This window comes from Trichosurus vulpecula, chromosome 4 (assembly GCF_011100635.1).
Source record: "Trichosurus vulpecula isolate mTriVul1 chromosome 4, mTriVul1.pri, whole genome shotgun sequence".
NCBI lineage: Eukaryota > Metazoa > Chordata > Mammalia > Diprotodontia > Phalangeridae > Trichosurus > Trichosurus vulpecula.
The window spans coordinates 229,378,345-229,390,045 of NC_050576.1; the positions used below are offsets into that span (position 1 = coordinate 229,378,345).

General features: G+C 47.2%; 1 protein-coding gene across 1 annotated transcript; it reads right to left on the reverse strand.

Moving 5' to 3' along the window:
- Positions 1–603: 603 nt before the first annotated feature.
- Positions 604–11,059, reverse strand: SSR3 (signal sequence receptor subunit 3). Its single transcript, XM_036758198.1, has 5 exons — positions 10,804–11,059; positions 6,841–6,967; positions 3,124–3,222; positions 1,785–1,916; positions 604–863 (listed from the first exon to the last, which is right to left on the reverse strand). The coding sequence occupies exons 1-5, from the start codon at positions 10,934–10,936 to the stop codon at positions 797–799; spliced, it is 558 nt and encodes a 185-aa protein (XP_036614093.1). The 5' UTR covers positions 10,937–11,059; the 3' UTR covers positions 604–796.
- Between the last annotated feature and the right edge of the window lie 642 nt (positions 11,060–11,701).

The following is an 11,701-nucleotide window of genomic DNA, read 5'->3' on the forward strand; positions in this document are numbered from 1 at the left end:
AAAGGCCATTGGGATTCTGTGGAGAAGTCTGTTCACATTTGCCTCCAGGGATGTCAATGAAATTTCAAGCCCAGGAAGCTGAACCAAGAGGGCTGACATGGTCAGCATGACCGAGTTTCTGACCACATGGCACTAACACTGTTGAGATCATAAAAAAGCTAGGGATTTAAAAGTATATCCTTATGTGCCTGGCAGGACAACTCTGTGTTTGTAATCATACCCTTTAGACAACAATTTTTTGAAATTATAGCTTTCCCCCATGAAAAAATTTGGGTGTCCAAGCTCCTTTTTAAATGAAACATTTCAAACTCTAAATTTGGGACAGTTCTTGGTCTGTTGCACAAAAGTACAAATAAGACTGCTGACGAAACTAAGAAAGAAAAACATACTTCATTTTGGTATTTGCTGTTAAAAAAATTATAATTTTCTACTGGGAACACAGAGAACCAGTTATTAATTTCTTGCTTTTATAAAAACAACAGAACAGCTCAGGTTACTGTGACCTTTGACAGGTCAAGGAAACAAGTTCTTTTCTACTCAAATGTGATTTGAGCTTATTACAAAGTACTCTTTGCTGTTTAATAAATGTTCTGGGACACCGAGTTTTCTGGTCAATTTATTTATTTTAACAATCTGTCAAAAGGAGCCCAAAAAAACAAAGGTTATTTTACATTTTCTTAGTTTAAAAAAACACACCCAAAACCTGTTAAATTTGACTATAAAAACCAGTCCCTGTGTGTCCCTCCCCTTCTGCCTCCCACAGCCCACCCCTACAAAGAAAAGTCTTCCTCTTCATTTACTTGGAGCCAGTGGACAGCAGAGCAATCAGGCCTGACGAGGCACTTATGGATAAGATATAGTTCCTGAAAAGGGTTCATTGTTAAGGAACAATTCAACCCTCCAATCACACCAGGCCTGAAGCAGAGGAGCTTCTCCCCATAGTTTAATCACAAGAATCTGCAGCAGGCAGACTAGAAACAAATTCCCAAGGCAGAAGTCTGCCAGGAATGAGAAACATCAGCAGAAACACTGCTGTCACCTTAAAGAAAGTCTGGAAGATAAGGATGGCCACTGATTCACCAAACTGCACAAAAGAAACAGTTCGTTAAGTACTAGGGCAAGTGTGAAGGGAGGAGACAACTGGTCTTCTCCAGGAGTCAAGGATGCTGGCAGCCCCCAGGGTGGTCCCCTGTTCCACCCCTCCCCTGGCCCCCCGGGCTCTCCCCCAGCCCCTGGGGCCTCTCAGAGGTTTTGGTCTCCGAGCCCCTTGGGTATTCCCCCAAGGCTATGGCTGGCTAAATGGCTCTGTCCCTCTTTGACAGCATAACTTAAGCACACACTCCTGGACAATACTTTTAATAAGTTAGTAAACAAGACATTTTTCCTGCTCAATGGTTCCATTGTAACATGAAACAAAACCTGACAGCTTGGGGCACTGCATGGGACTATGACATGGGCCTCTTCCAAAGCCCTTGCGGCCTGGCCAATCTCAAAGCCTGAAAATACCGGCAGGGTTCCTGGGCCGGACAATCTGGAGCTCCCAGATAGCCAAGGTAACAAGCACGCCTCAGTTTCAAAATCGTGTTACACATTCCTGAGGAAATGGGAATCCCCTGGCACATTTTCGGTATTGATTCTTCTCATTAAACCACAGAACTCGAGCTGGAAGGACTGTCTAATCTAGCCCCAATACCTCACCGAGGAGTTCTTCCTCCTCAGGGGATCCTTCACACCCCCACACACAAGCCCAAGAACGGGAAGGTCCTGAGCAGCTCAAAGGATACACTGTCGGATTGAAGTTCTTCAGAATAAAGAAAGAAGCGACAATGACCAAGACCAGGAAAAGGGTGTTATTGTAGAAGATGGAGAAGGTGGTAGCTTCATAGTCAGCCACTTCATTCTTCTTCCACAGGATTCTGCAGAGTTAGAGAAGGCAACATCAAGGCTCCAAGCGAGTGGAATAGGGATGCTGGGGCCTTGGGGTGGGGGCAAGGGGAGGATTCCAGATGGGCCGGGGGGATGGAGGGAGGAAGACAGAGAGGTGATGTCTATGCTGGCCAGGGGATAAGAAGCGGCAGAGTGTCCTTTTTTCTACCACAGAGGGCAGGCACCGTGCCATCAAGGAACTGACAGTCTGGAGGGGTACATATGCTGCACAGGAGGCCATGCCTTACTGTTCTGGCTAGTAGGGGCTGGGCCAGTCAATCATCAGCACTTAGGAAGCATGAAGCTGTTCTTGCCCTCATTGACTTTACATTTTCTTGGGGGAGACCACCTCTACACAAAGTGATTCTGGTGGGGAAGGGGTCCGGAAAGGCTTATACTTTAGGAAAGGCAACTAGAAAGGTGAGGAAGGAGGGCCTTCCAGGACTGAGGGGCAGCTCATGCAAAGGTCCTGAAGGTGGAGACAGAAGCCATGTGCCTAAGCTGGAGAGACAGGGAAGGGTTGCTCTGGATCCTGGACCTCTGGCAGCAGTAAGAGGCAGGGAGATAAGGAGGGGATCAGAACGGCACACACCTACCCCACTCAACTCTCCAAACCTGTATGGGGTGAGGGGTGGGGGAGCATTTCCTGCGTTGGGGGCCGAGGAAGTACAGAAATAAATCCTCTCTCCTCTAGACCATCTGGCGTCTCTTAGGCAGTTAACTTCGTTATCCAGGGACTGATTTATCCAGACCTCTTCCCCCCTTCTGCTACTCACACTTTTGGCAGCACGCTGTTGTTAGCTAAATCAGAAGTTGGCAGGAGAAGGGGGAGACAGCGCGCCCAATGGGCCCCACTGCTTATCGGCAGCTCTGGCCAAGCCAGGGGGAGGCAGAGCAGGCACCATCTCCCCATTCCCCGTGCGCACAGAGACAACCACAAGCTGGCTGGGAGAGAGCAGAGCATTTCAGACTGGAAAGAACTGGGGGGACATCTAGTCTCAACCATGTTTCTTACAGAGAAGGAAATGAGAAAAGGGCTTGGGAGAGGCCACGTGCCTCGCTCAGGGTCCCCACACAGAAAACCTCCACACCTCCCTTTGTTAGAAATTTTAAAATCTAAAGCACAGATCATTTTCCCAAAGTACCTTTACGTCTTTGTTAAAATCACGAAGCCTTTAGTTAAGAAACCCTACCTACCTTTCGTCTTTCTCCTTCCGAGACATCTTCCTGTTGTCAGCCTCAGAAAGTTTCCGAGTCACTTCTTTGGAGACAGCATCCTCTCTCTTCTGGGCCACCCTGGAGGGGGAAACATGCATAATTTTCACAAGCTCTGGGTACAAACACCCTTCTAGAAACAAATCTGTCCTCACAGTTAGCTTTGGCAGCTGTGGGATACTCTATATTAGAAAAGAAGCTGGACCTCAGGCCACAAATTTATCATTTAAAAACATGATCTGGCCTAGGCCAGAGGCAAGCCAAGTGACCACACTGCCAAGGTACTTTCCAAAGCTGTAATAGTGATTTGGTTTGGGTTATTTAAAGAACAGAAAATGTACCAAAGTTTAGACATTCAATAAATCTATAAATGCAAAGTCATAAGCACAGCTTTCAATCAATGCCAATTCCATTTACCACTTTTACCTAAAATGGCAAGCTGACACCTCAAATTCTCTTCATTTGACTAATAAATAAAAGGCACCAAAATCCCCTGCCTTACCAATAGTTAAAGGGCAGCCAGTACGATTCCAGATATATTTGCTTCTTCCTGTGGCATACCACATGGACAAGGGGAGATAACATCACATCCATTGGTCTAAATAACAATTAGGAATGGACACTGAATGGCGATCTCATGAAAGCAGGGAGGCACGGACCCAAGAGGACACTGAAGGTGCCACAGGGTCACCACAGAGACCAGGACCATCCTACAAACATTAAAGCAGCCACTCTGTACAAAACTCGATTTGAAACACAGAGGGGAGAGGGAGGTAATGCAGAGATAAATAAGACATGATCCCTGCCTCAGATCAGCAGCCTGTCCCAGGGCAAAGAAAATGAAAGAGGGAGGACTCAGATAAATAAAGCTGCAAGTGAAAGGCAGGAATGACATTCAAAATGACTCGACAAATTAGAAAAACAGTCCTAACAGAAGCCACGTCAATCCAACAAACATTCATTAAATGCTAACTCTGTGCAAGGCTCTACACTAGAGTCCGGATACAAAGACTTAAAATGAAAATCAAGAAGTGCAATACAGTGCCATTTAAGGACCCAAAGTCATACAAACATAAGGAAGATTGACTTGGTAAAGACAGAGAGGAAAAAAAACAAGGGAGGAGAAGGAGCTGGGGGAGGGGAGCGTGCTAGGCACCAGGAAGAAATGGAGAGGTGACCCAAAGCTGAATATATAAGTCACTGTAGAAAACACCAGTCTAGTACTGATGAAATATACCTTGTTGGGTCTGTGAAAGTAATCTTTCCCCTAAGCTTTGAATAAAACCAGATTTATACATCAAAAAAAGAGATATAGAAAAATAGAGTCTCCAGAGATTCAAAGTAAAAAAAAATAAGTCCAGTTAGGGAAGATGAAAGGAACTGGGCTATTTAACATAGACAGCTAGGTGTTGCAGTGGGTAGAGTGCTGGTCCTAGAGTCAGGAAGACTCCTCCTCCTGAGTTCAAATCCAGCCTCTGACACTTACTAGCTATGTGACCCTGGTTAAGTCACTTAACCCTATTCAGTTCAGCTCCTCATCTGTCAAATGAGCTGGAGAAGGAAACGACAAACCAAGCCAGTACATCTGCCAAGAAAACCCAAATAAGGTCACTGAGTGTCGGATACAACTGAAATGACTCAACAACAACAAAGGCAACTAAAGGAAAACAAACTACTGAGAAGGTGAATTGGAGGGAAGGGGGGAGGAAGGAAGGGAGGGAGGGATGAAGGGAGGAAGGAAGGAAGGAAGGTAGGTAGGAAAAGAAAGAAAGAAAGAGAGGGAGGGAGGAAGGAAGGAAGGGAGAAAGAAAGGGAGAGAAAGAGAGAAAGAAAAAGAGTAAAAGAAAGATTTAAGGTAAAGGAGAGATTTAGTTGAGTAAAAGTATCCTATTGACCATCAGGGTAATGGAATGACCTACCAAGAGAGAACCTAACCTTGGAGAATGTTCAATAACACGGGCAACCATCTGTCCAAAAGATGCACACGTTCAACTTCCTGAAGGCAGGGAAATTGGGCCAGGAAATTTATTAAGTCCAAGGTCCTCTAAAACATACTAGAACTCATCCAGGAGCTCATCTCACCATTGTTACGGGCCTTTGCACCAAAATTGGTTCTAAAATGCTTAGCACGGTGCATGGCACATGAAGCCCGTGCTCGCTGACTTGCTGACCTGAACAAAATGGACATTAAATCCCAAACTGGACTAAGACAGTCACCACTGCAAGCAGGAGAATCTCCTGGCTCAATCAACAAGATGGTGCTGGGCACCTGGAGAACCCAAAAGACTGAACTGGACACTGGGGGGAATTCCCAAAGCCACAACTTGATTGTTGCTCTCAGAAGTGCATGGCATACATCTGGAGGCAACAAAGCACAGGTCTGGACCTCAGCAGCACCACTGTGGATGCAAATGTGACTCCGTGACACTGCCAGTCCAGTTTCCGGCCAAGTCTTGAAGAAATACTTGACACAAACTAAGAAAGCCAGGAAGTGGAGGTGCAGGGAACGAGGATGGAACAAAGATAAGCCTGGAGGGGCCCAGCAGAGTGATGCTCTCCCAGCCCTGGGAGTGAGCAAATAGAGGGAGATGCTGGGATACCACTGGCAACCAAGAAAGACTACTCCAGGAGCTTTACAGCGGGTGAATTAGGTTAGGGATAGACCAGTTACAGACCTGGGGTTGGAGGAATGAAGGCCTGTCTGTACTAGTAGGGGTGGTATAAAGGGAGAGAGAGCGAGTCAGCCCACCTCGGTGCGTCCTCAGTCAAGATTTCCAAGGATGTCCTGAGGGTCTGTTGCTAAAAGAGCTATCACAAGTTCACAAGATTCCTCAATTCACAGAACTTGAGCTGCAGGGAGCTTGTAGCCCATCCTGTCCAACCCCTTCCTCATTTTAAAGGTGAGGAAACAGAGATTTACTGACTTGCCTGATGTTCTATGACTACGAGCTAGTAGAGCTGAGATGAGACCCCAGGCCAGGTCCTGTACTGCTTCAGTAAATCAATGTCAGATGTACGAGGGAGAGACATAAGATGAGTCATCTTTGGTTTTAACTGAGCATCAACTAAGCTTTAAGTACTCCTGAGGTCCACTGAGACAGACAGTCATTTTAAGAAGAGAAATAAAAATTACTTAATTTTTCCTAATAGTATACTAAATTTGAAGGCATGTAAGAGTCGAAAATGTCAGGAGAGTCAGTAAAAGGCAGTAATTAATTTTTTCCCACTCTGCCATTTCTCATAATGGATGATATTCTCTAAGGATGTGTATTTACATACAAAAATGCAACAACTATGTCAGAAATTAAGTCCATTTAACTGGGACGGGGGAGCCTTTGGAGTTGTTCTTGGTTTTTGGAAGGGGTGTTTTTCTGAAAAGTCTCACAACTGAAAGAAGAACATTCCAAGGCTCTCATCCCCACCTTGGAATGATCCCCAGCCTAGTGTTTAGACTTCTCAATCTCAGGGTCAGATTTTCAATAAGATCTATAACCAACTCAAAAGGACCATGCCACCAGCCAAAATAAAACACTACTAGGGAAAAAATCCTAAGAAGCTTTCAATGGTTAAAAAGAGACAAACTTAATTTTTTTAATTGTTATTAATTTAAAGAATTGATTAATTTTAAAAATTACTAATTTATTTTAATTTACATTTTTTTTTAAAAACTGAATAAACCTTCATCTGCAAAGTACTTACTTGTGTTTAAGGACAAACTTGACGTTCTTGTATGCGAAAGCTACCAGGTAAGTGCTGACCAGGGTCATGACGCTGTAGAGGACCGCAGACTGCACGAGGTCCATGTGCCATATTCGCCAGTAGAGCCCTGCAATGGACAAAGTTCCGGTGTGAGTGACTGTGACCTAGGCTCCAGGCACAGACTGTGGAGTAAACAAGATGCCTATATACACAGTGCCCCAAAAATCTTAGTGCAGCTTCCGAAGTACAAACACTACAAAGTTACAAAAATCATCAAATGAAAGTTTATTACAATTTCTTTTATACTTCATTTGGTGAACTTTGAATGCTAAATTTTTAATTTTAATTTTTAGAAGATGGTACACTCCATCATTATGCTGCGTGTGTTTCTGAATGACACTTTCTCAGACCTTAGGGTTTATACCGAAGGTCCTCTTGCCTGGCCACCTCAGTCCCCATTAGACTTTTTCTTGTGGGATTGTGTCAAAACAGACACATGTGCATCACAATGTCATACTCTGGATGACCTTAAGGCTAGTATTGTAAACACAACCCGTTCAGTCACGAAGCAGCAGCGGCTGATGAAAGTTCTTACCAAATCTGAAAATTGGCTAGAGATCGTTATGCTGAACTTTAATAAGAAACATTTTTAAATTTAAAAGTTAATCTTTCAAATGTTGTTTTTTTTTAAATGTGCAGCACTTACACTCCTGGGGTTATCAAAGCTTAGAACTAACTGCACTAAGACCTTTGGCTCACCCTGTATTAACTAGGGTTTGGCAAAGCCCCCCAGAAGCCTGGACCCACACGCTGCCAAAAGCAAGGGTGCCCCAAGACTGAAGTCCACACATGGAGGAGGCCAAGGAGCTCTGACTCACTCATTTGGGACCAGAAAGCCCAAACAGCTGCCATTTCTATGCCCGCTGAGGTGACAAAATGCTTTCCTTGCAACAAGGAGGACAGTACTGACTATTACAACTATTTTATAAAGAAGGGAACATTTGGGGTGACTTGCCCAGCTAAGAATCACAGAACTTAGGGATGAACTGTGATCTTTCCAACTTCATCATTTTAAAGATGACAGAACCGAGGCAATGTAGGAACCTGGGAACCAAGGGTCAGAGCAGGAAAGAACCTCGGCCATCATCTGGCCCAAGCCTTCAATATACAGATGAGAACGCTGAGGCCCAGAAAAAAAGAGCCACATCCGGCCCGAAGTCACCAGGGAATAAGCAACAGGACCGGGACTGAAACCAAGGTCCTGTGACTGGGAAGCCAAGCCTGCCCCCACTCCCACCCCCGCATCAGTAAGGGGCAGAGCCCAAGGGGGAACACAGCTCTCCTGACTCCAAAGCTGGGACATCTCCAAGGCAGAACAAAAAGGACAACTCGGCCCCGACTCCCCCAAACCCCAAAGATGGTCATATTGTGGATCCATCTGACAGAACAGAGAGCCTGGGTCTGCTGTTACTAATTGGCTACTTGACCTCGGACAAGGAACAAGGAGCTAGGTTTACTTGGGTTTTTTTTGTCCATGTTTACAAAAGGAAAAAGTACATTTGATGTTAGCCATGCCTGAGTTCTCTCCCTCCTCCTCTCTGCCTTTTGAAAAGATGAGTGAATTTGTCTTTGCTTTACTATACATATTTGTTATAAGAGAGGGATTTTATTTTAAGGAGAGGGAGAATTATGGAGGAATGTGGATAGTGATACTGAACAAAAGGAGTAAAGAAGACGGGGAAAAGATGTTCAAAACGGATCACAGACAAGCAGGGAAGTGTTAGAACTATCATGTTAAATTTAATACATACTTTTTTACAAGTTGCATATAACAGTAATTTATGGTTTCTTTGTATACGGAAATGTTCATATTCACTGATGTGTGTCAAGTTCATAATAATAAGAGAAAAAAAGAAAAGGAAAAAACGAGGGAGACGGGGACCTTAACCTCCCTCAGTGGGAGTTGTGAAGTGCAACAGTACTAACGTCAGGAAAGGCACTGGTCAAAGAACAAAAAAGCTGGAGCTTTAATAAAGCCAGACGGCAACATTTTTCTTTAAAAAAGGAGAGGGGCACTGGGGAACAAGAGGTTAGGAAAAAGCCCTCTGGAGAGGGGGGCAGGCCAGAAACCAGCCTTTCCCCACAAAGGCTGGTCCGTACAGAGATGCAGACCCCATGAGAATGGCACCAGTTAACAGCAGATCATTGAATGTTAAAGCTGGGAGGGGCCAAAGAGACCATCTGGTCCAGCTCTTAACCTGCCTATAAGAAGAGAGTGGTGGAAAGACCACTGGCCTGGGAGTCCACAGGCTGAGGCTGGAGCCCCAGTGGTCACTAACAGAACTGACGGGTAGACTAGGCCAGGCCGTTCGTTCCTCCAGGAGCTCCATCATACAGTGCAGAAAGGACACCGTGGTGCCACAGCCCTGGACTTTCCTGAGTGTTGGCCCTGTCCCTTCCCTGGGCCTCTGATTGTTCACCTGTGGAATGAGAGAGGCAGATGAGAAGACCTCTAGCTCTCTCATCTCCCATTAGACTGTAAGCTCCTTGAGGGCAGGCCCTGTCCTGTGCTTCAATTTGGATCTCCAGTGCTTAGCACGGTGCCTGACACATACTAGGTGCTTAATAAACTCACTGAATTGAATCAATCTCTTCCGCAGCCTCAATGCCCCCACCTCCCACCAACAATCCCAGGTCCGGCCCAGGCAGCTCCTGGGGTCCTGAGTTCCTCCCAGCATGGCCGAATGCCCCTGAATGGTTGGTGTCTCAACGCGAGAAGGCAGGATCTTCCTGCTCCACCCCAGACCCACGCTCACACAGAGACACACAATCACAGCCCCATTCCTCTTCATGACCCCATTTCATACAACCCGCTGCATCCCTTCTCCCCTCCCCCATTCAATCATCCAATCAGCTCCATCCCTTCTCCCCTCCCCCATCCAATCTTCCAATCCGATGCCGTCTAGTCAGTTTCCATTCATTTCTCTCACCAGGTCCTCCCTGAGATCTCCGGGCTTCAAGTCTCCATAGGGCCTCTGAACCGGGGGCAAGCCTGCTGCTCCTAAAGAACAGGCCTGACCAGTCCAGCTCGGTTACCTCCCACGGCCCCTCGGATCTCACGGCTCCCACCAAGGCCTCTGCCCAGCGGGGGAAGCCTGGGGTCCCCACTGGCCAAAGGGCGGTCATTCCGCGTGTTTATGTTGCGGATCCACCAAAGAGTGGCTGGGAGGATCCCCGGAAGCCCCCAGCCCACCTCATTTTACAAGGGGGGAAAATGAGGTAGAGGAAGGGTAGAAAGACCTCCAGGCCCGCAGCAGGTGCTAAATAAACGGTTGCCTCTTCTTCCACTGGACCCCCTTCCTCTGGTCACCCTGCCTCAGCCCTGGTCACCTCCCCCTTACACCGCGGGCCTGCCCGCTCCAGTCCGTACGGAGCCCCCCCTTCTCCATCACCTGCACCGGTTCCAGACGGGCTCCAGAATCACCCATTCGCTGTCCTGCTCAGCTCTGAAGCTCCCACCCGGCTGTCCGGCCCCGCTGGACCGAACTGCCCCTCTGGCGCTGCTGACCTCCTCTCTGTGCCCCCCTCCACGTCTTTGCAAGGGCTGGGCCCCCGTGCCAGCTGAGGCATCACCCCGCATGAAGTTGTCCTTCCCTCCGGGCTCAGCGCTCGGTATACAGCTGTCTTTACTTGTGCCGACTGCACACACAGGTTACTGCTGCCGGACTAGAATGTAACGGGGAGGGAGCACGCACGTATGGTGCACCTACTGTGTACAGGCACATTGTCTCTCTCTCTCTCTCTCTCTCTCTCTCTCTCTTTCTCTCGTCTGATCTCATGACCTCACAGCCCTTGGTATACAGCAGGTGCTCAATAACGGTTGCTGAGGGCCTGCCACCCCCGGCTCCACCCCCTCCTGCCACGTCCCCAAGCCGCCCGCCCGCCGGCTCAGGGCCTACTCACAGATGGGGATGGCCGACACAATGAAGGCATTCCCGAAAAAGAGCGCCGACGACTTGGCCGAGAGGTTGCGGCTGAAGTCCTGGAGGAGCAGGTCCTCCTCCGACTGCTGCTTGAGGCCACCCTTGGGAGCCATGGCGGGCCGAGGACGCGAGAGGAGACGGCCGGCTCCGCTCAGACGCTGCAGCTCGGCGCAAGCGCGGAGGCCAGCCCCGCCCCTCGGGGTCGCCGTACCCCAGAGCGACCCGTCAGCGCAGGCCGGGGCGGGACTGCCGCCGCCGCGGAGCTGGAGCCGAATCCGATTGGGCAGTGCGGATGCCAGTCTGCGCATTCGTGACGTGTGACAACGGCAAGGACGTTCGGTTCCGGGTCCTGCGCAGCGCCGCCGCGACGTGGCTGCGAGCTGTTGTGACGCAGGGAGGAGGAGGAGGAGGGACTGGAGGCTGGGATTTTTGTTAAATCTCTGAAACTTTATTGACAGTAAGGGTCCCAGACACTGCCGTGGAAGTTCTCAGAGGAGGGGGAGAAGAGGCGGAGGTGTGAGAGCCGAAGGTGTGAGAGCCGAGGTTAGACCAGAAGGAGGAGTTCTTCATTGGTTTTTTGTTCTACTCTTGCATTCATTCATTCATTCATCCATCCATCCATCCATTCATTCTCCTTTCCTCTCATATTACCCTCTATTTAACTATATCTGTTTTGTTTATTGATGTTATTTTTATGCTGCATATTTACATATATTTTAATATAATATATTTAAATAATATAATTTAATATGTAATTGACAATATAATATAATAATTTATATATTTTAATATATAATTATGTTTATATACAATTATATTTTGTATTCATTTGCATCTATTAATGCTACTTTTATGTTGTCTATTTACATATATTTTAA